The 18,718-nt window shown below is 42.5% G+C and overlaps 2 protein-coding genes across 5 annotated transcripts; one reads left to right on the forward strand and one right to left on the reverse strand.

The window, feature by feature from the left end:
• Positions 1 to 1,388: 1,388 nt before the first annotated feature.
• chst14 (carbohydrate (N-acetylgalactosamine 4-0) sulfotransferase 14) lies at positions 1,389 to 4,356 on the forward strand. Its single transcript, XM_078259701.1, has 2 exons — positions 1,389 to 1,822; positions 2,557 to 4,356. The coding sequence occupies exons 1-2, from the start codon at positions 1,529 to 1,531 to the stop codon at positions 3,382 to 3,384; spliced, it is 1,122 nt and encodes a 373-aa protein (XP_078115827.1). The 5' UTR covers positions 1,389 to 1,528; the 3' UTR covers positions 3,385 to 4,356.
• A 74-nt stretch (positions 4,357 to 4,430) lies between these two features.
• On the reverse strand, positions 4,431 to 18,594 carry cep135 (centrosomal protein 135). Of its 4 annotated transcripts, none has more exons than XM_078259696.1 (26): positions 18,350 to 18,594; positions 17,822 to 17,943; positions 17,526 to 17,716; positions 17,126 to 17,293; positions 16,832 to 16,973; positions 16,208 to 16,292; positions 15,983 to 16,111; positions 15,224 to 15,439; positions 15,051 to 15,116; positions 14,725 to 14,875; positions 14,418 to 14,641; positions 13,436 to 13,591; positions 13,213 to 13,350; positions 12,632 to 12,709; positions 12,339 to 12,490; positions 11,426 to 11,541; positions 11,146 to 11,300; positions 10,326 to 10,381; positions 10,023 to 10,191; positions 9,820 to 9,930; positions 9,541 to 9,726; positions 7,931 to 8,140; positions 6,413 to 6,615; positions 6,192 to 6,296; positions 5,728 to 5,883; positions 4,431 to 4,880 (listed from the first exon to the last, which is right to left on the reverse strand). In XM_078259696.1, the coding sequence occupies exons 2-26, from the start codon at positions 17,932 to 17,934 to the stop codon at positions 4,859 to 4,861; spliced, it is 3,498 nt and encodes a 1,165-aa protein (XP_078115822.1). In that variant the 5' UTR covers positions 17,935 to 17,943; positions 18,350 to 18,594; the 3' UTR covers positions 4,431 to 4,858. The 4 variants fall into 4 exon arrangements, with proteins under 4 accessions (XP_078115822.1, XP_078115823.1, XP_078115824.1 ...); XM_078259697.1 differs by having other exon boundaries at positions 17,822 to 17,958; XM_078259698.1 differs by lacking the exon at positions 4,431 to 4,880 and having other exon boundaries at positions 5,724 to 5,883; positions 17,822 to 18,594.
• Between the last annotated feature and the right edge of the window lie 124 nt (positions 18,595 to 18,718).

The raw sequence follows: 18,718 nt of genomic DNA on the forward strand, positions 1-18,718 counted from the left end.
TAATTTGTGTCAGTTTAGTGGTCCTTGATGTGAAAAAGTTTGGGAACCACTAGGCTAGAACACACCAAAGAGCTCAATAAATGCTCATATATATTGTTTATTTAACCAGTTGGAAGTCTCATTGAAATTAAAATCTCTTTTAACAGAGTGACGGCCAAGAGGGCAGCATAGACATTGTTACAACAGTCAACACTAACAATAGGCCTACGAACAGACACATGCATGTACACAGATAAGAAGGAACCAGCCCAAAAAGATATTTATGTATTAAAGCCAACCAATGCAAAAGTCTGCAGACATACAGAGTGGTGTACGAGATTTCCACAGTCAGTATTAAAATGTTAAGCATAATGATATACAGTATGCAACATGTTTAGGCAGTGTTCAGGTATATATTCATAAAGAGCAGATCACTTAATACAATAAAAAGGTTGTTTTTTTTAAAAGTTGCCGAGCTCAAATGTTTCCTTGCCTGGAGGGAGAAACAGGAGCTATAGCTATAGTATAATTAATACTACTACTATTATTACTTAACACTGAAGAGATTTCTGTTCCAGAAAGCGTGCAAAGCATTATCATCAAAATCTGCTTCCAGGTTCATGCTAATAGCCTTTACAAACAAGATTTTTTGGGCTTTTCCACCTTTAATGGATAGGACAGCTAGGTGAGAAAGGGGGGAGAGAGAGAGGGGGGACATGCAGGAAATCGTCACAGGTCGGACTCGAACCCTGGACCTCTGCGTCGAGGAATAAACCTCTCAGTATATGTGCGCCTGCTCTACCCACTGAGCAACCCGGGCACACCCTGGCAGTATCTTACTTCCCTGTACCTTTACATACTTAAAATTACTCCATATTCATTCAGTGGCCTGAAAGTAAAAATATTGAAAGTATACAAGGACCAAGAAATCGGAGTCCCCTGAGCTATGGCTAAACGATAAGGCAAAGCCAGAATAAACTAACTGAAATATGTCCCAGCTGGCATTGGGTACTTTAGGATCCCCAAGATGTAAAGACAATGCTCACACACATAGGCGAAAAACTTTTCATACTTTTGACAAAATGACATTTTTACTGAATGTACTATATTACTACAAATAGTTATTTACACTTTATTTAGTGCACTGACTGAATCTACCAGGGAGGATTTTATTTTGGAAATATTAACCGGACGTCTTTAAATTATTATTCTAGTTAATTTGGCATTTAGTTTCATCAGTTAGGGTTACAAATATTTATGGGGAGCATACCCACGTAACATACATACTCCAGACTAATTATTTTATGTAAAATGTTTTCTTTGGTCATTTGTGTTAACCATAGACCTTGCAACATGTTCGTCAAAACGGTTCTATTCTGAAAGTTCAGACGGAAATGCCTATTTACGCGAGAAGACTTCACGCACTTTTTAAGTTTAACTATGGGTACGTGGTAGGTAACCAGCGGTTTCTTTTCTTACGTAGTAACGTTAGGCAGCTGTGGACTTTAAAAAGTGAATAGGTATCGAACAGACAAGCCAGATACAAGCCATGCTTCCTCGCAGGCACGACTACGGGATGAAAAGGACCGGAGGACCGCGCAACGGCTCGGTAATTAACTTTAGGACAACGGTGAACTCGGGCTCCGTCCGCCGCAGCTCCGCCGTGCTGCCCTCGGTGCTAACTTTCCTGGTGATCGTAGCATCTGGAGGCCTGCTGCTCATGATAGAGAAAGGAATGCTAAACAGCATGGAGACGCCTCCACCCAGGGGCAGCGGTAAACGGCTGGACTTCATTCGGCAGATTGGGAAGCACAGCCCGTCTGCTGTGGACGTGGACTCCCAGGTATAGTAATGTAATGCACCATGACGTTCTGCTGGACTTTCATGGGTGAATTTTACAAAGCGAATAGGTCCAGTGTAGTCAGCGGCGATTTTGTTTTTGTCTCGTGACTATGTGTATTTCACAATATTAAAAGATCTGTGGCATAATCTGTAGGATTAAAGGCTCTACAGCCATAGCGTTAGTTGGATCGATTGTTGAAGTAGGTAAAAAATGACTTTCAGTTGGTAGTCAAAGGGAAAACCACAAACGCAAAATGTAATCTAAAACGTTCTGGTTTGTTAAAAACCCACATATGTACATTTTGTCATCTTAATGTAGTGTTCTTAAAAACAAACCTGCAAGGTTTAAAGGCTGGGTCAAAAGGCAACAACATGGTCCGATGCAACCCCTAAAGAAGTGTGCAGGCCATATTGTTTTGATTTTATATAACTATTGCCTTTTTACAAATGTCTGCTCCCTTTTAAAAGGGGCACTCCAGTCGTTTAGTATAACACTAGCATAATGTTGGGGGATGCCCAAAAGACGGATTAAAAAAGTGGTCAAAATTGAATGTAACTTTAAAGTCTTTTCATTAAACCCCCTCTGCTTGGTAAATGACAGGGTGATTTTCTCAGACTTGATGTTATACAGCTGTTTTCACAGGCTGAGTAATACAAACCATGACTAGTCATCTAATAGAAATGTGTACAATTGGTGGAAGGCACCTTAAAAGTCAGATTTGTGTTTCCATTTAGATCCTCCAGGAGATCCGTAACCGGACCATCAGGACCGTGTGCAGCCAGAAGAACATGCCCCACAGCATTTGGTCCCTGAGCCCCCTGCAGAGGAAGACGCTGCTGCAGCACATCCTGGTGAACGATCAGTACAACTTTCTCTACTGCTACGTCCCCAAGGTGGCCTGCTCCAACTGGAAGAGGGTCCTGAAGGTTCTGAACGGAGCTCTGGAGAGCGTTGACGTCAACATCAAGATGGACCACCGCAGCGACCTGCTGTTTTTGTCCTCTTTTAAACCCGAGGAGATCCGCCACCGCCTCAAGCACTACTTCAAGTTCATGTTTGTGCGGGAGCCAATGGAGCGCTTGCTTTCTGCATACAGGAACAAGTTTGGAGAGATAGAGTCCTACCAGAAAAAGTACGGTGTGGAGATCGTAAAGCGGTACAGAAAAGGCCGCGCCAAGGACGCATCTGTAACAGGAGATGATGTGACATTTGCAGAGTTTGTCCATTACTTGTTGGACGAGGATGTGGAGCGCATGAACGAGCACTGGATGCCGGTGTACAACTTGTGCCAACCCTGTGCTGTGTCCTATGACTTCATCGGCTCCTATGAGCACCTTGAAAGTGATTCGGAGTTTGTGCTCCAGCGGATTGGAGCGCCTCCTCACGTTCGCTTCCCAGAAAGGCAAACGTGGTACAAGCCGGTCACAACGGAAACGTTACACTATTACCTGTGCACCTTACCACAGAAGCTACTGAGGGAACTCCTGCCCAAGTACATTTTAGACTTTTCCCTCTACGCTTATCCTCTCCCCAACACAACCACTGAACACTGCCGGCATTAAATGTGCTTTGTGTTTTATAGTTCAGAGAATATTTTTTATAGAGAATGATTTTTTTTTACTATTTTTATTCCTAGGGAGCAAACAGTATTTTGATAGCTGTTACACATTTTTACTTGAGATGTTCAAATATATATATCGCAAAAATGCTTATTATTGGAAAGATGGTGACTTTGACTACAAAACCACTAAAGCTTGAAATCAGCTGAAGACACAAGAAAAATATGAATGAAAATCACTTTTGTGTTTGTACATGTTCCAATCATGCACTGTTACAGTAAATGAACCAATTCAGTATATATACACACATTGATGGAAATGTAAATAAGGTTGCAAGACCAAGCTTTGTATTTTGCTTGTATCTTCATCTACACATTGAAGAAAGTAAAGGGTTAATAGCTTTTGTGGGCATTCAGTGGTTTAGCAGGCTAAAACACAAATGTAGTTATTTACTGTACTCACAGGTTTGTGGGGTTTAAATCAAACTAGTGAGAGTTTGAGCCCATTTCCACCTGGTATTAAAATTCGATCTGACTGATCCGATCACAAGTGGACAGCTTGAAGTACAGGTGGGAATGCACCCGTGGCGCGTGCGTTAGACTGTAGGCAGCACTTTATCATTACTCATCACACGTTTCTAAGCTATGATTGATGAGAGAGTAACAGCTGAAATGAATACACACACGCTCACAACCAGTCTACCGGTATGTGCGAACGGAAATTATGTACATGTTTGTTTGCGCATAGAGCAGGAAAGTGAGATCCGATCACGAGTGGTCACTCAAGATGCATTTGGAGACGCATTCTGCTGCCAGGTGTCAACACGTGTACTAAGAGCTGTCCACTTGTGATCGGATCGGATTTTATTACCAGGTGGAAAAGCGGCCTTTGTTTCATGTCACAGCCTTTCCTCCTCATCCGTCTCCCATCTTTCCTATTTACTTTGTAATAAAACAGGTCAAGTTTTGTGATGTACATCACTGCAATTTCTGTAATTTTGTATCACTTTATTTTATGAATAATTTAATAATTTAAACATTAAAAAAAAAACACGAACATAAAACATACACATAACCACAGGGTTGAACGAATACTTCTTTTGCTACATGTATGAGGTTATAGTTGCTGAGAGACAAATTCCTTTCTCAAAGCTGCATCCTAATTTTATCAACGACTAACGTACTGACTGAGAGAGAGGACACTTTGCATCCAGTTATGTTAGTGGAGACAATGTGAATTTGGATATAAAAGAAATTATTTTGTTTGAATGTTAGCACTATCATTGGTTGTAGTAAGTGAGTGCCTGAGGCTGGACAGGTACATAAGGTTGCACTAAGGTATGCTACAGGCTAATTAATGCCAGGACTTTGGCAGATTTTTGTACAATTCATGTGTGGACTCGAAACTTCAAGTACCGGCTTCTAGTGGTTTCTGACTCACTCATCAAATCCTTTTTTTTTGTCTGGCTCTCTGGTCGTTAATCCCTGAAGCTCACACTTCTGAAAAGAGAGAAAAAAGATTTGAAGTTTTTGGTGAAATAAGGAAGAGGGATTATTTTTTCATCATTTTTGGTTTTATCCAAAAGCTGTACTTCCTGTTTAACATACACACATACATACATACATACATACATACATATACACACACCTGACAAAAATCCAATCTTTAAGGACACCAATTTTCTTTGTGAATTAATAATGTATCGTAAATAAATAAATGTTCTTCCTTAAAAGACAGGGGGCATAAGTCAGTACACCCCTATGTTAAATCCCCATAGAGGCAGGCAGATGTTTATTTTTAAAGGCCAGTTATTTCATGGATCCAGGATACTATGATCCTGATAAAGTTCCCTTGGCCTTTGGAATTAAAATAGCCCCCCCCCCCCACATCATCACATACCCTTCACCATACCTAGAGATTGGCATGGGGTACTTTCCATAAGATCATCTCTCAATGCAAATCAAACCAGCTATTAGGCTAACTGAAATAAAACCATGCCAATCTCTAGGTATGGTGAAGGGTATGTGATGTGTGTGTGACTTATGCCCCCTGTATTTTAAGGAAAAACATTTATTTATTTATGATACATTGTTAATTCACAAAGAAAATTGGTGTCCTTAAAAGGTTGGATTTTTCCTCATTTTTTTAATTAAGGCATTCAGATCAATTTCCTAAAGATGATTTTTTTTATTCCTCTTTTTAGTCAACTTTAGCATGGGTGTCCTAATTTGTTCACATGACTGTGTGTGTATATACATATACAAAAACAAATAACCAGCTAAAATCCTGGATTGAAAATCTGAAGCCCTCAAAATAGCTGCATCATTTTCATGTCCAAAGCCTTACTTGTCTGCTGACTTGTCAGTGGAGCGGTTCAGAGCTCGTAAGATGGAGCGTTCTGGGGAGGTGTGATGAGAACTGGAGGAGATGTCGAGGGACGACGAAGTCTGCAGGGAAGAGAACGACACACCCTGTCTGCGCATCTCCTGAACTGCCCTTTCACTGAGGACAGAGAGACAATTAGACACTTGTAGATTACTGTAACAACTCTGATAATCAATTAAGTTGTTTGAGTCATAAGAAAAAAAGATTGTCATTGGTTGCACAGTAAATGGGACATTTTCAGTAACTTCTCCAACATCCTGATGATATGCTTCTTCAAAAGATCAAAACGTGAACATGTCTTTTAGCCAAGTGAAAAACTACCGTAATATACGGAACAGACCTAACTTGTGGCAAACTTCCATCTTTGGTTCCACTGCATTCATTGATTTCTGTGCCCCCCAGCAAGAGTTAAAAAGTCCACTCACCGTTCAAAGCGCTCAGTGATCAACTGTCTTTTTAGAACGTCCATCTCCGTCTGCAGCTGAGAGACTTTGCCGCGGAGCTGCGACACCTCCCTGGCATGCTCCGCACTGAGTGTATTTACACACGCAAACAAATCATAATCAAATCATTTGAACAAAAAAAAAAGAAGGCATTTATGTAAGTCTTGCAGTTCAAGCCAACATATTGAACTGGTTTTGTTTACGTTTTGCTGTCAGCCAGGGTCAGCCTATCACGTAGGACCTTCAGCTCTGACTCTCTCTCACTGGCTGTCAGGTGGGTTTGGAACTCTTTGTGCCGATTGGTGGAAAGAAGTGTCTCGAGGTTACGGACGGTCAGCCTCTCACTGGCCAGTTGTTTCTTAAGTAGCTCTGCCTCTGACCGAACATCCTCCAGTTCTCCTGTCACCTAGAAAACATTCAGACTTTATTTACAGAAAGCATGAATAACTGCTGCTGCTCGCCTATATTCACAATATGACCTACAGCTGGCTGCAACCAGTTCACAGCGAAGTTAAGGAAAAAGAAGCCTGTGTTCACACTGCCTGGATCAGCCATCAGACGGTGCATCGAAACCACAGGTCTTTCCAAACATTTTGAATGGAGGTAGTGCGTTTAGGCTGAAAAGTTGAGGCCGACTAAATTTTTTGGAGAAACGCAACCCCACGTCACGCTGCGGTGGCCAATCATGTAACCTGCAATCAGACTTGTCTGTTGGTTTTGAGGCAGTGTGAGAGTCCCGTACAGTAAACGGGAAACATCACTGCCTCTATCGCTGCCACAAGAAAGTTTTAAACACCAAACACAAGCACTGAACAGCCCAGTCCGTCCGTCTCTTTTCTTTCTCTGTGAAAGGAAGCTGCGTTCAAGTGCGGTCGGAAACATCGAGATCTATAAACGATGCGACAGAAAACAATAACTGTGAAGTATAAAGTTTACTTGTGCTACATTAGGGCGGGTTAAAGAACACAACAGGACGTCCCACAAATGAGCCCTTTCAGTGACACTCCTGTACGCACAACCCTGCGGAAAGTCGCCGAAATGCTGTTTCCTGGTCTGAACGCAGCCTTAAAGTGCTCACATTATGCTCATTCAGGTTCATAATTGTATTAAAAGGTTATATCTGAATAGGTTTACATGGTTTAATTTATAAAAAAACACCATATTTTTGTTGTACTGCACATTGCTGCAGCTCCTCTTTTCACCCTGTGTGTTGAGCTCTCTGTTTTAGCTACAGAGTGAGACATCTCACTTCTGTTCCATCTTTGTTGGGAGTCGCACATGCTCAGTAGCTAGGTAAGGACTACTAGCCAGTCAGAAGCAGAGTATGAGGGCGTGCCCTGACAGTAGCTAGGTAAGGACTACTAGCCAGTCAGAAGCAGAGTATGAGGGCGTGCCCTGACAGTAGCTAGGTAAGGACTACTAGCCAGTCAGAAGCAGAGTATGAGGGCGTGCCATGCTAGCAGCTAGGCGAGCATTATAACGTGTGTTCCAAAGTGACCACGTTTGTCTCTGAAGTAAAGGCTGGACTACAATAGAGCTGTTTGGAGCAGTTTGTGAACAGTGTTTTCTGTTGGAGATGGTAAGACCCTTTGGGGTGGACTTTTGGCTTTTTCACTTTGTAAACCTATAACATGCACAAAAAAAGATATATAACACTATAAAGGAAAGGGAAAACGCCAAAAAGCAGAATATGAGCACTTTAAAGCCAGAGCAGGCCTCACCCTCTCTAGGTCCATGCTCCTGGAGGTGAGCTGGCGTGCAGTGAGCTCCTTGCCAGAGTCCAGTTTGACACACAGCTCCCTGACGGATGTCAGATCCGCGAGGAGCGCAGCCTTCTCCTCCTGTGCTTTGTGTAGCTCCTCCTCTAGTCGGGACATCCCACGCACCAGCGACGATACCTGGGCCTCATAAGCCTGCAGGGCCTGCAGATGCTTGGGAAACAGCAGGGTGAAAATTAACACTAACACCTCTGAATGTTTTACTGTCCAGTACAATCTCACATTGTAGCATACTACTTCTACAATTCTAGTAGATCTTGACATGCAGGCCTCATTTTGAGATGTTGAAAATCTGCGCACGATTCACGGTATGTAAAGAATGGTTTGAGAACCATAAATTAACCAACATTGGATGCCACAAAATTCTGGATGCTCCTAATATGGGTTTAGAATTACCTTCATTACACTCTTTTTACAGTCTATATTACATTGGGGCTTCAGCACAAACTATACATTCATTAGATGTCATCTCTTTTACAGTATACCAAACCCATTTGTACCACTCATTTTGAATAACCCGCTCCCACATTCTACCCTCTGTGGGTTTGAAACCACTCTGATTTGGTCTGTGTTTACCATGCTGTCCAAATTGGTCTGCTTAAAGGCACGGACACACAGAGCCGATAATCGGCCGTTGGACAGTCTGGCGAGGTCAGTGACTTGAGTCTGTTCGGTGTGTTCCGTGCCGTTGTCTGTCCGAGGGGCCGCCGGCCTTCATTTTGGCCGATTTGACACGTATAATCGGCGGGGCGGGCACTGCCGGACTCAAATGACCCATCTGATTGGTGGAGTGCTAACCCGGAAACAGGGAGCGGAATGAGCGTGACTAGAGTCTCTCAAAATCTAACGAAAATCTTTTAAACTGACCTTTGTCGATCTGAAATGAAGACAGATTCAGCAATTGCACGGTCTATTTCTCGCTTTAAATAATTTCAGAAACACGTTTCAGTGAACTATTTTAGTACCATATGAGATCGTATTCTGAACAAGCCGCCATGACAGGCTGGCTTTGAATTTCCGGAGAAACCAGACCCACGTGATGCGTTGATCCAATCAGCTGCGGGTTTTCATTTTTGGCAATACAGATTAGCGCCACCTGCTGTTATGGTGACATATTACGTCTCGTCGCTTTGGTGTGTTCCGAGGCACTTTTTTGACCAACTCGGGGAACCTGATCAGCCCAACTGCCTTTTCTGCCGAGGGTCGGCCATCTGGTCTGTGTGTCTGCAGCTTTAGTCGTTTGGTCTGTGGCGGGGTTAAACCTCAACTTCATCAGGCAGGATTGTTAAACCCTCAGTCATTTTAAAAGATAGTTACATTTTCAGTTTTTTTCTTGAGAAATCAATCTCCATAAGTTCTTAATTACCTCAGTTGAGCCTTGAGAGATACATCTCATTATGTTGTCAGTGTGCTTGGTAACATTAGCGTTTGGAAAATCAATTTCCTAGACAAGTTACAAAAAATGTCCCTAGACAAGTTACTGGGTGAGTCTTGAATTTCAACAATTCCCTTACCCTAGATGTCTCAGCTGCTTATTCCATCCCAGATCTCACCTGTTGGATTTCTCTCCCCTGGTGGCCGACAGTATCCCGAAGGTTTCTGCGTTCCGAGTCTGAAGAGAGCAACTCCATGCGGATCGAGTTATTGAGGCCTTCAGCCTGCTGCAACCTCTGCTCCCGCTCCTCCACCCCAGAGTGGACCATCCTGAAACGCTCCAGCAAGTCCCTGTTCTCCTGCTCCTGTGGGTCAACACCTAGCAGTCAGCTGGCGAACAGGAGAGGGTGTATAGCATGACAGTAGCTACTATATAGAGAAGAATAGTTTTCTCTTGCCTTTGTGGCCATCAGTTTCTCTATTCTTGACACTTCAGAAATGTAAGAGTGGACCCTCAACTTCAGCTCATCCCTCTCATGCAACGCCTCCTCCATATCCACATGAACCGCCTGCATAAACACAACGGATGCTGCTGTTATTTCTGCGTTGTTTCCTTCCAAAATGACACAGAAGAAACAACTTCAGACTATTTATTACACACTTGGTTCTCTCTGGTCATTGTAGCCAGGTCATCTTGCAGCCTCCGGTTCTCTCGGATTGTGATTTCTTTGTCTCTCCTGAGTCCAGCCAGCTCCTCCTGACAAGCATCCAGCTGCCTCCTCAGGCTGGTTATCTCCCTCTCGCGGCTGTTTAACGCCCCCTGCAGCTGACTGCAAGGATCACATATTAACACAGCAGCTTATTGATGGGGGGGGGGTGGGGCTCGTGATTTCTTGTTGGAGACTTTCATTGACATTTAGTTGTGTTAAAAACCAACGCAGAACTTTGAGAGCACAATACTCACGCTAGTGAGTTGTCCATGTTTGTGACTGTGACTCTCACATCTTTAAGGGTCTGTTCCTGTGTAAATACCAAATAATTATGCCTCATCAATGCTCTTAGAACAACTCATCCCTTTCAAATTCATTCAGTTTAGTTTATTTTGAACATGGTAAAGTAAAAGTAGTAAAATGTACATTTCAGCACAATCTTCCAAAATGATTGTAAATGATTTAAATAAGGTTTCCCATGTTCAAAAAGGAGTAGGAAGAAGTTAAATGATGATGATCTTAATGCAATACTTACTTGTCTATATGTGCATTGAAGGAGTTACTAGTCTTTGTAAATCACTCCTCCCGTCCATACTGGCTGTGAAGAGATCCCTCAATGTCCTCCAATACAAGTGACAGGGGGACCAAATCCAGTCCTTGGTCCATGCAAAAACACGAATGTTTATTTGATTTTAAAATCAAGTCTAAATTAATCAAACCAAGTGGATTTCTTCCCAGGTTGGGGTCATTTTTAGCTCAAAATTCCCTGGGTGAATTTTGTACTAAAAATGCTCTAACTAAAGATAGCCGACTTGATTTGACATCCGACACCTGCTGAGGCCTCATATTAACTAAAGATGTCTGTGAATCTCGTCCCTTACTTACTGTACTTTGGAACTGCTTTAGGAGGGTAGTTTTTCATGGCTAGTATGAAGAGGAGGTATGATTCCAGAAGCCAATATTTTAAATGCACATAAGGGCATGTGAGTATTGTTTTTAGACAGACTTGAAACATTTGAACCTATATCCTTTAACAAAGACTGTAATCGTATGAGGTTTGTTGGTCGTGGCTACCTTTCTAGACAGCTCCTCCTGAACAACAACCAGTTTTTCAGTCTTTAGATCCACCTCGTCTTGCAGAGCATCTTTCTCTCTATCCAAAGCAGAGATGGACTTCTGAAGAACAGCCACTTCCTCCTTGTGCTTGGAGCCCTTCTGACTCAGCTCCCCTGTCAGACAAAACAAAAATCAAGCAAACAGTGGCAGGAAAAAAAAACCACACAGAAGAACAACAACAATACAACACCAACTGTGGCAGTCCATCCTGAACCTCATAAAATACACAAATATTTACCTATTGTCTCTTCCAGTTTCTCAATCTGCTCCCGGGCAGCATGCAGCTCATTCATCTTCACAGACAGCCTGTGTTGGGTATCAGACAGTGACTGCTCCATCTGCTCCTGCAGCAGCCTGCAGACAGATGACAACCTCTGATCATTTTCAGTTCAGAATATGACTAAGGCCTCCTGCACACTGCCTGCGTGGCGTGAGCGTGTCAGCTGCGTGGCGTGGCGTGTCCGTTTTTATTTCGGCTCCCACGTTAACAGGTTAGAGCTTGCAAACTGCCTGCGTGACACGCGTGCATGCTAGAAATGGGACTGACGCCTATTTTTCACGCGACACGCAAGCGTGTTGGAAGCGTTTCCAGGCTAACTAGAATACAAAAAGATGTTTGTGTCATTTTGACACAGATACATTTAATAAATGACCTTTTGATGTTTGAAAGTCTCTAGGTTTTGACATAAATGCAGATATAAATGTAATTAAAACATTTTAACGATTTTCAAATATTGCACCCACAGAACGAAATATTCTGTAGCTTATTTTGCCGTCAATACTGCCAACGTTGTCTTTGCTGTAATCAAATCAGTATATAATTTATGTTTAACAAAAAAATAGTGACAAAATAAAGCTGAAGAACACGTTATTATTTCATTTTATCAATGGGAAACATACATGCGTACAGACAAGGCTAGCAGCAGCAGCGCCTCGTCAGACATGTTTCTGGTGTGCAAAGACATAGAAAACGCCACGCAGCCGCCACGCAACCAGCGTGCAGGAGCCCTAACACACCTTTTGGCGGTAGAATAATGGGGCCAAAGGCCCAGCAGTGTAAGTGGATACTGCAGATAGACATTACACACCATTGTTTCATAGTCTTATTATTCATTTTTGAACATTTTATTTGACATTTTTTCCACACCAACCTGAGAGCATTAGACTCAGCCCTCTGATGCGAAACCTCCTCTGCATTGTTCACCAGAGCAGCACAGCGGACCTTCAGCTCCTCCTCCACGGCCGCCCTGTTCTCCTTCAGCAGACACACCTGTGACCGCAGGTCCAGTCTCTCCCGCTCCAACTACACCCCAAACACACACAAAAAAGACACAGCAACACAAATACCATTTTAGGATCAAAGTTACAGTGGTGATCATTACATATTTACGGTGTCCTGGGTCAGACATTGTGAGCACATTTGTTTTACATCCATTAGGCTTACACTCTTAACGGCATTCTCCAGGTCAAGAATCCTCCTCTCCTCTCCCTGTCTGTCTGCGAGAGCTGAAGTCTGGGCGACCTGCAAAACGTTTGTGTGTGTGTTAGGCTCAAACATATTCCAGGTTTACAATATACCAATGTGGTTTCTAATTCAAGAGACAGATTCAAGTAACGCTGCAACCAATGATTATTTTCTTTATCAATTGATCTGCAGATTATGTTTTCAATTAACGGATTAGCCATTTAAAATATGGGAAAAAAAATAACACACAAAAACAAGATGATGTCTTCTCGTTTTGTCCCAAAAAAAAAACAACGATACTCAATTATTACTCAGCTGTAATAGAAAACCAGGCAATATTCACATTGAATTGTTGCGTGAAAAAATTATTGATTTATTGACTATTCATTGCAGCTCTAGATTTTAGCAAATAAAAAATATGCTAAACTCGAGAAAGGACTCATCATATTGACATTATTACAGTCAGCATGCTAACTAAAACTAAACACTGACGGATATAATCAATAACGGCCTCGGTCACAGCCTCACTAATAATAACGTACACAATGAGAGGAACTAACCTTTAATCTCTCCATCAGTGTGTCTCTTTCAGCGGCCATCTGCTGCATACTGACGTCAGCCTGTTTGATCTCCTCCTTCAGTTTCGTGAGCTCTGAGGTCATATCCGAGTCCCGGGCCAGCTTTAAGTCCTCTTGAGCCTGAGTGAAAGAAAAACATTTGTTCCCTTAAAAGTGTAAAAATCTGAAGTTTCCACCTGGCGGAAATAAAGTTTCTAGAACTCACTTGTTTAAACAGCGTTTTGAAATGGTCTCTCTCAGAGCTGAGAGCCTTCACGTTGTTCTGGATGTCCTCCATGTGCTTCTCAAAGTCCAGCAGAGCAGCCCGAAGCTCATCTCTTTCCTTCACTAATCGAAGCACTTCTGGCTCGGCAACACCTCCCTGAAAATTAGAGGCCATTATAAACTTTTTTGCAACAGTTGTATGAGGATTAGGGCTGCTCCATTATGGAAACAATTCTAATCACGACTATTTTGGTCAATATTGAAATCACGACTATTTAACACGATTACTCATTGACTTTTGGAAAGATGTTGCAATTACTAAATAAAAGAACAAAACCGTAAAACAATTCAACAGTGAAACCCCCTTGAACTGTGGAATTAATACTTTTCCCATTTGAACTTTTTTTCTCATTCAGAACACAAGACAAAATAAGAGTTTACTTGCAAAATGTAATGACGTGCCATATAATCACTTTTCTCCATGTATCTGTTTTTGTGATCGCATAGCCCCAATGAGGATCATCTAAAAAAAATCTGTTAAAATCGTAACCATGATAATTCTTTGCTTCACTAGGGTTAGGTATCGTTTGGATTTTTACGATTCCGGCGCCAAACCGGTACTTTTAAACCGATTCTGAGTCCTAAACCGATTCTTGAAAAACTGGAAAATGACGTCAAAGAAAGGCTCTTTTATAGATGTGGTAGCCGTAATATGCTTTTACGTCCATTTTGGTGAGCCCAGAGGGAAAAGTAGCCTACATTTACGGTAGCTAGCTAACGGTAGACTACAGAGAAAATGTGATATTTTTTACGTTTACGTGTTTCGGAGCGACAGAGGTAAAATATTTCAGTCGACACATTAAGTGGAACCGAAATGAGGAATGGAAATTTGCGTTCTAATCCGGTCTGATTCCTACCGGTTGCGTAGGAACCGGTTCCATAGTGCAACCGGGTTTCGGTACCCAATGCTAGTCGTCACTTACCCTCCCTTTGGGCGGACTCCTGCCCCTGCTTGGACTACGAATGGGGCTTGAATCGTGGCCACCAGCCCCTCTGGCTCTTTTGTAGCGCTCGGCCTCGTGGCGATAGTGATCCCTCTCCTCCTCTAGACTCTTGACGAATGCATCCAGCCGCGATGGGGAGCGTTCCCTTCCACAAACCCCGTGTTTAGCCCGAATGGCCTCCAACTCTAGCACCAGGCTTTTGTCTAGGAAACAGCAACGAGTCAGTAATACACTAATGTCAACAATGTAAAGCTGCTACAAGAATAGGTTTTCAACAGTTGCTTACCAGCAGCCATCATTTTCTCCATTTTGTCCTGCAGCCTGATTTTCTCCTCCTCCAGGAAATTCACAAGTCCCTCCATTTTCTCATTCTGCTCTTTGAGCTCCACCAGATGGTCTCTGAGACGGTCTTTTTCAAAATCACCTTCAGATTGCTCCTGAATGCATGTCATTTCCAACAGATTATGTTTTTCGCTTGTGTAATTATAACACAGGACAGATTTGTGCAAGACACAACAGCTAATGTTCACCGATGAATGTCAGTTATATACAGTACAACAAGTCTGTAGTATTCCAATAAAAGGAAAAATACTGAGCATTTACTGTACATACCCTTCTTATTTGTGTTATAATGTTCTCCAAGTCTTCAATAATTTTCTGTTGCCTTTGAATTTCTTTCTGTTGAGAAAAAAAGATTTCAGGTTTAAGGTTTGTTTTCACTGTACTACTTCAAACTGTGTTGCCTTTCACGCAGGCAACTTCTTCCTGCTTTCTCGTATTCTTACTTTCGTTTCTTGCAGTTCCATGTCAGCAGTTTCCAACACGTGCTCCTTGTCCATCTCCAGCCGCTTCGCGAGGTCGTCTATGTGCGTCAGCTCTTCACACAGTTCCAGGTTCTTTAAAGAAAGATTGGCGACTTCGGTGGAGGCATCCTTCTTCTTCTGCTGCAGTCCGGCTACCTTCTGATCCAGTGTCCTGTTGGCCTCCTGTAGGTATTCAATCTGTAGAACACAAAGCAGCAGCTAGGGGTCAAAATACAGGAGCATGGCAACTAGCAGTGGTGCAAGAAGTATTCAGATCCTTCCCTTAAGTACGAGTACTAATACCACACTTTAAAAATACTCCGTTACATGTTAAGTGTTTAATGGTCTAATCATTTCAGCTGTACCTGTAGGCCGTTATATTGTTGGGTAGTTTCATTTATAATAAAACATCATATTCCATGTGTTTTGTGTGTAAAATATGACTTTGTAAAGTCATTTTATTAATGTGTAAAGTAACTAAAGCTGTCAGATGAATGTTGTGGAGTAAAAAGTACAATATTTCTCTCTGAAATGTAGCGGAGTAGAAGTAGAAAGTGGCATGAAAAGAAAAGACTCAAGTGGTAAAGTACCTCAAATTGGAACTTAAGTACATGAGTAAATGTACTTAGTTACATTCCAGCACTAGCTACTAGAAACCATGCAGATCGCTTGATTCTTCCAGAGGAACTGGGCTCAAGACCAAGCTGGCCACTCTGTTGGTAAACATCCCATGTGACTTGCCTGAAGGTTAAGATGGGAGATCACTTTCTCGTTGCTGATGTTCTGAGCTTCGAGGGAGATGACATCGTAAGGCCGTCCTCCGTGAAGAGCACGATTCATCCGCTCGACCTCTTTGTCCCGCTCCTCCACCTAAAAGAAGCGTTCAGAAAATGAAGCAACATCTCGTCACATCTTTAATAACATTTAACATGTCACAGTATTACTTCTAGTTAATTGATTTCTTACCTGTGTATTCAAGTGTTTTATACATTCTTGAGCATTTTCCAGGTCTAGTTTGACTTTTACGATGTCTTCCTGTAGCTCTTGAATTCTACAAATAAAAATGAAAGCGAGTCAGACAGTCGCAGAAGCAGCGATGCAAATGCAAGCATCTTCAACCAACACATCTGTCGAGTAGTTACCACTAGAGCTGCAGTTCTTTGCTCGAACCCGATGGGTTCGGTCTTAATTTCTATCATTTTACATGGGCTCGTGCTCCGAGTTGCGCGGTAAATGATGCGTTTCAGTTAGTGCGAAAATGGATACTGAGGAGGTGAAACGGAGGCTGGCCTCTGGAGGACTTATTTTATTTCTTTTTCCAACTTCCAAGTGGCCTATAGCCTACATTAGTCATGAATACATGTTAAAAAATATATAAATTACTCATTCTTGGAAAAGGCAAAAGAGCTGTGTGCGTGTGCACATTTGAATAATGTCGGGCTGTAAACGGGTTCGGGCTTTTAAAAAGCTGTCAATCAAAATGTACTTGTCGGGCTCGGGCCTTTGTCGGGGCTAACTTTTAAGGCCCGATTACAGCTCTAGTTACCACCTCTCATTAATACAGTTTATTTGTCACAAAAGAAAACAAACCTTCCGTCTGCCAGTTGGAGTAGGTCAGCTATATACGGATCATCAGGCTGCGACACAGGATAAGTTGACGTAGAGGAGGAAGGTATGAGCTCATCAATCTGCATTCTCTGACGTCTGAAGGGGATGCTGCGCTTCTTTCCACCTGTGAAAGTGCGTGTGTGTGAGAGGAAAGGAAGATCCAATTCTTCAGCTATGGTTTAACATTGGATTTTTGGGTGTTCTTTAAAATCTACCAAAGTCACATGTCACTTTCGGTGTGTTATCATAGAGCTTAGGTCAGACCCGTGGCATTACCTGGTGTCTGCACCACAGCTTGCATGTTCTTCTCCTGCAGCTGTTGGATGCGCTCAGCTTTAGCCTTGCTATCTTTCTCCAAGCAGCGAACTTTGTGCACATACTGATTATTTAAAAACTTTAGGTCCGATGTCTCGTGGTCCAGTTTTCTGACGTGGGCCTTGAGTTCTAAAACAAGACATGATTTTAATTAATTGATCATTTAATGAACATTTTGTGTGTGTGTGTGGGTCAAGTATAGGGCTGGGTACCGAATTCTCATTTTTAGCCACCGAATGAATTGCCTCTAAAAGTATCAAAAAATGCCTTGTCATTCAATACCTAAGGAGTAACTCTCATCAGTGTCAGTGAGTGAATAAGTATGCTTCTACCAAGACAGGGACTGGTTATCACAGCTTACCTCTGCTGACACGATCCTTCTCCTCCTTCAGCTTGAGAAGTTCAAGATGCAACTCATTGTTCTCCCTGACCACCCTGGCATTCTCTGCCCTGTATGGCTCCAGGAGAGCATCAACGTTTCGACTTTCTTTCTCAGTTTTCCCTGCTGACAGTTTGGCATTGCGCAGGCTTTCTGTTGTATGGATCAGGTCACTGTAACACAGAGGAAGACCTGTCTGAACTACGTCTCCTCAACTCTTAATTGACTGGCTGGCTGAGATGAAAGGAGAGCAGGTGCAGAAGGATTAAAGGTTTCACCTGAATAGTTTCTCCACTAGTGGCAGTGACTCTATTCCCAGTGGGTGTCGGTAGCCCAGCTGATCCAGACGCTTCCTCAAATTGACGAATTTCCTCTCTGCGCTGTTGTTCATGGCTGTGATCTGATGTGGCACTAGCTAGTTAAGTTACCATTACACGACACAGCAACGGTTACATTAACTTAGCTAGTAAGGTAGCTCAATAAAGAAGTAACGTGAACTAAACAAACGTAAATTGTTAAGACGTGCGTTGGGTTAAGAGGCTGACGTAAAGTTACAGTGGCTAGCTTACTGTTAGGTTTGCTAACCTACAGCTAGCTGGTTGACGTTATTTAACGTTGGCTAACAACGTTGCTAACGTTAGCTTACAGGCTAATAGCTAAGCCAATAATAGCATTATGTATGTTTAACTACTGAGCTACCTGGAGCGATAAAAAGGTAGCATTAACGAGCACCGTTTGGCTAACCATAACCAATTAACTAGCTAGCTTAGTTAGCTAGCGTTAAATCTCAGTTTGCCTCAACTTACCTTGCTTAAAAGGACACTGCTTTCTTGACAGCTAACCTGAGTAACGTCAACTTGGTTCTACATCACCGACATTAATGTCTCTCTTGGTCCAATAACTTGCACTACCTTACTTGTGACATTACATTTTGTTCTCCGTTAAAGTTAAATAATCAACAACTCGTGAGTTAATGTTTCCGCGGTAAAGGGTTTGAAAAGAGCGCCGATGATCTCCAGTTTGGATTCGTCACCATGGAAGTGAGACACTCTCGCTGTGGAGCATCTGGGGAGGCGTGTTTTGTGAGCCGGCGTTGTCCGTACAGGGTGGAGTCGGCATAGACACAGACCATAGACTGTATAAAACATACGTATGTCATAGTATGTCACATACGG

Source organism: Sander vitreus, chromosome 9 (assembly GCF_031162955.1).
Source record: "Sander vitreus isolate 19-12246 chromosome 9, sanVit1, whole genome shotgun sequence".
In the NCBI taxonomy this organism is placed as follows: domain Eukaryota; kingdom Metazoa; phylum Chordata; class Actinopteri; order Perciformes; family Percidae; genus Sander; species Sander vitreus.

Bases quoted from the DNA above. Each gene is read 5' to 3' on its own strand.
- chst14 (XM_078259701.1), top strand. From the start codon at position 1,529: ATGCTTCCTCGCAGGCACGACTACGGGATGAAAAGGACCGGAGGACCG. The intron at 1,823-2,556 runs GTATAGTAATGT...GTTTCCATTTAG, and splicing joins CTGTGGACGTGGACTCCCAG to ATCCTCCAGGAGATCCGTAA.
- cep135 (XM_078259696.1), bottom strand. From the start codon at position 17,934: ATGAACAACAGCGCAGAGAGGAAATTCGTCAATTTGAGGAAGCGTCTG. The intron at 16,293-16,831 runs GTTTGTTTTCTT...TTTTATTTGTAG, and splicing joins CTCCAACTGGCAGACGGAAG to AATTCAAGAGCTACAGGAAG. The intron at 13,351-13,435 runs GTGAGTTCTAGA...TCTTTCACTCAG, and splicing joins TCAAAACGCTGTTTAAACAA to GCTCAAGAGGACTTAAAGCT.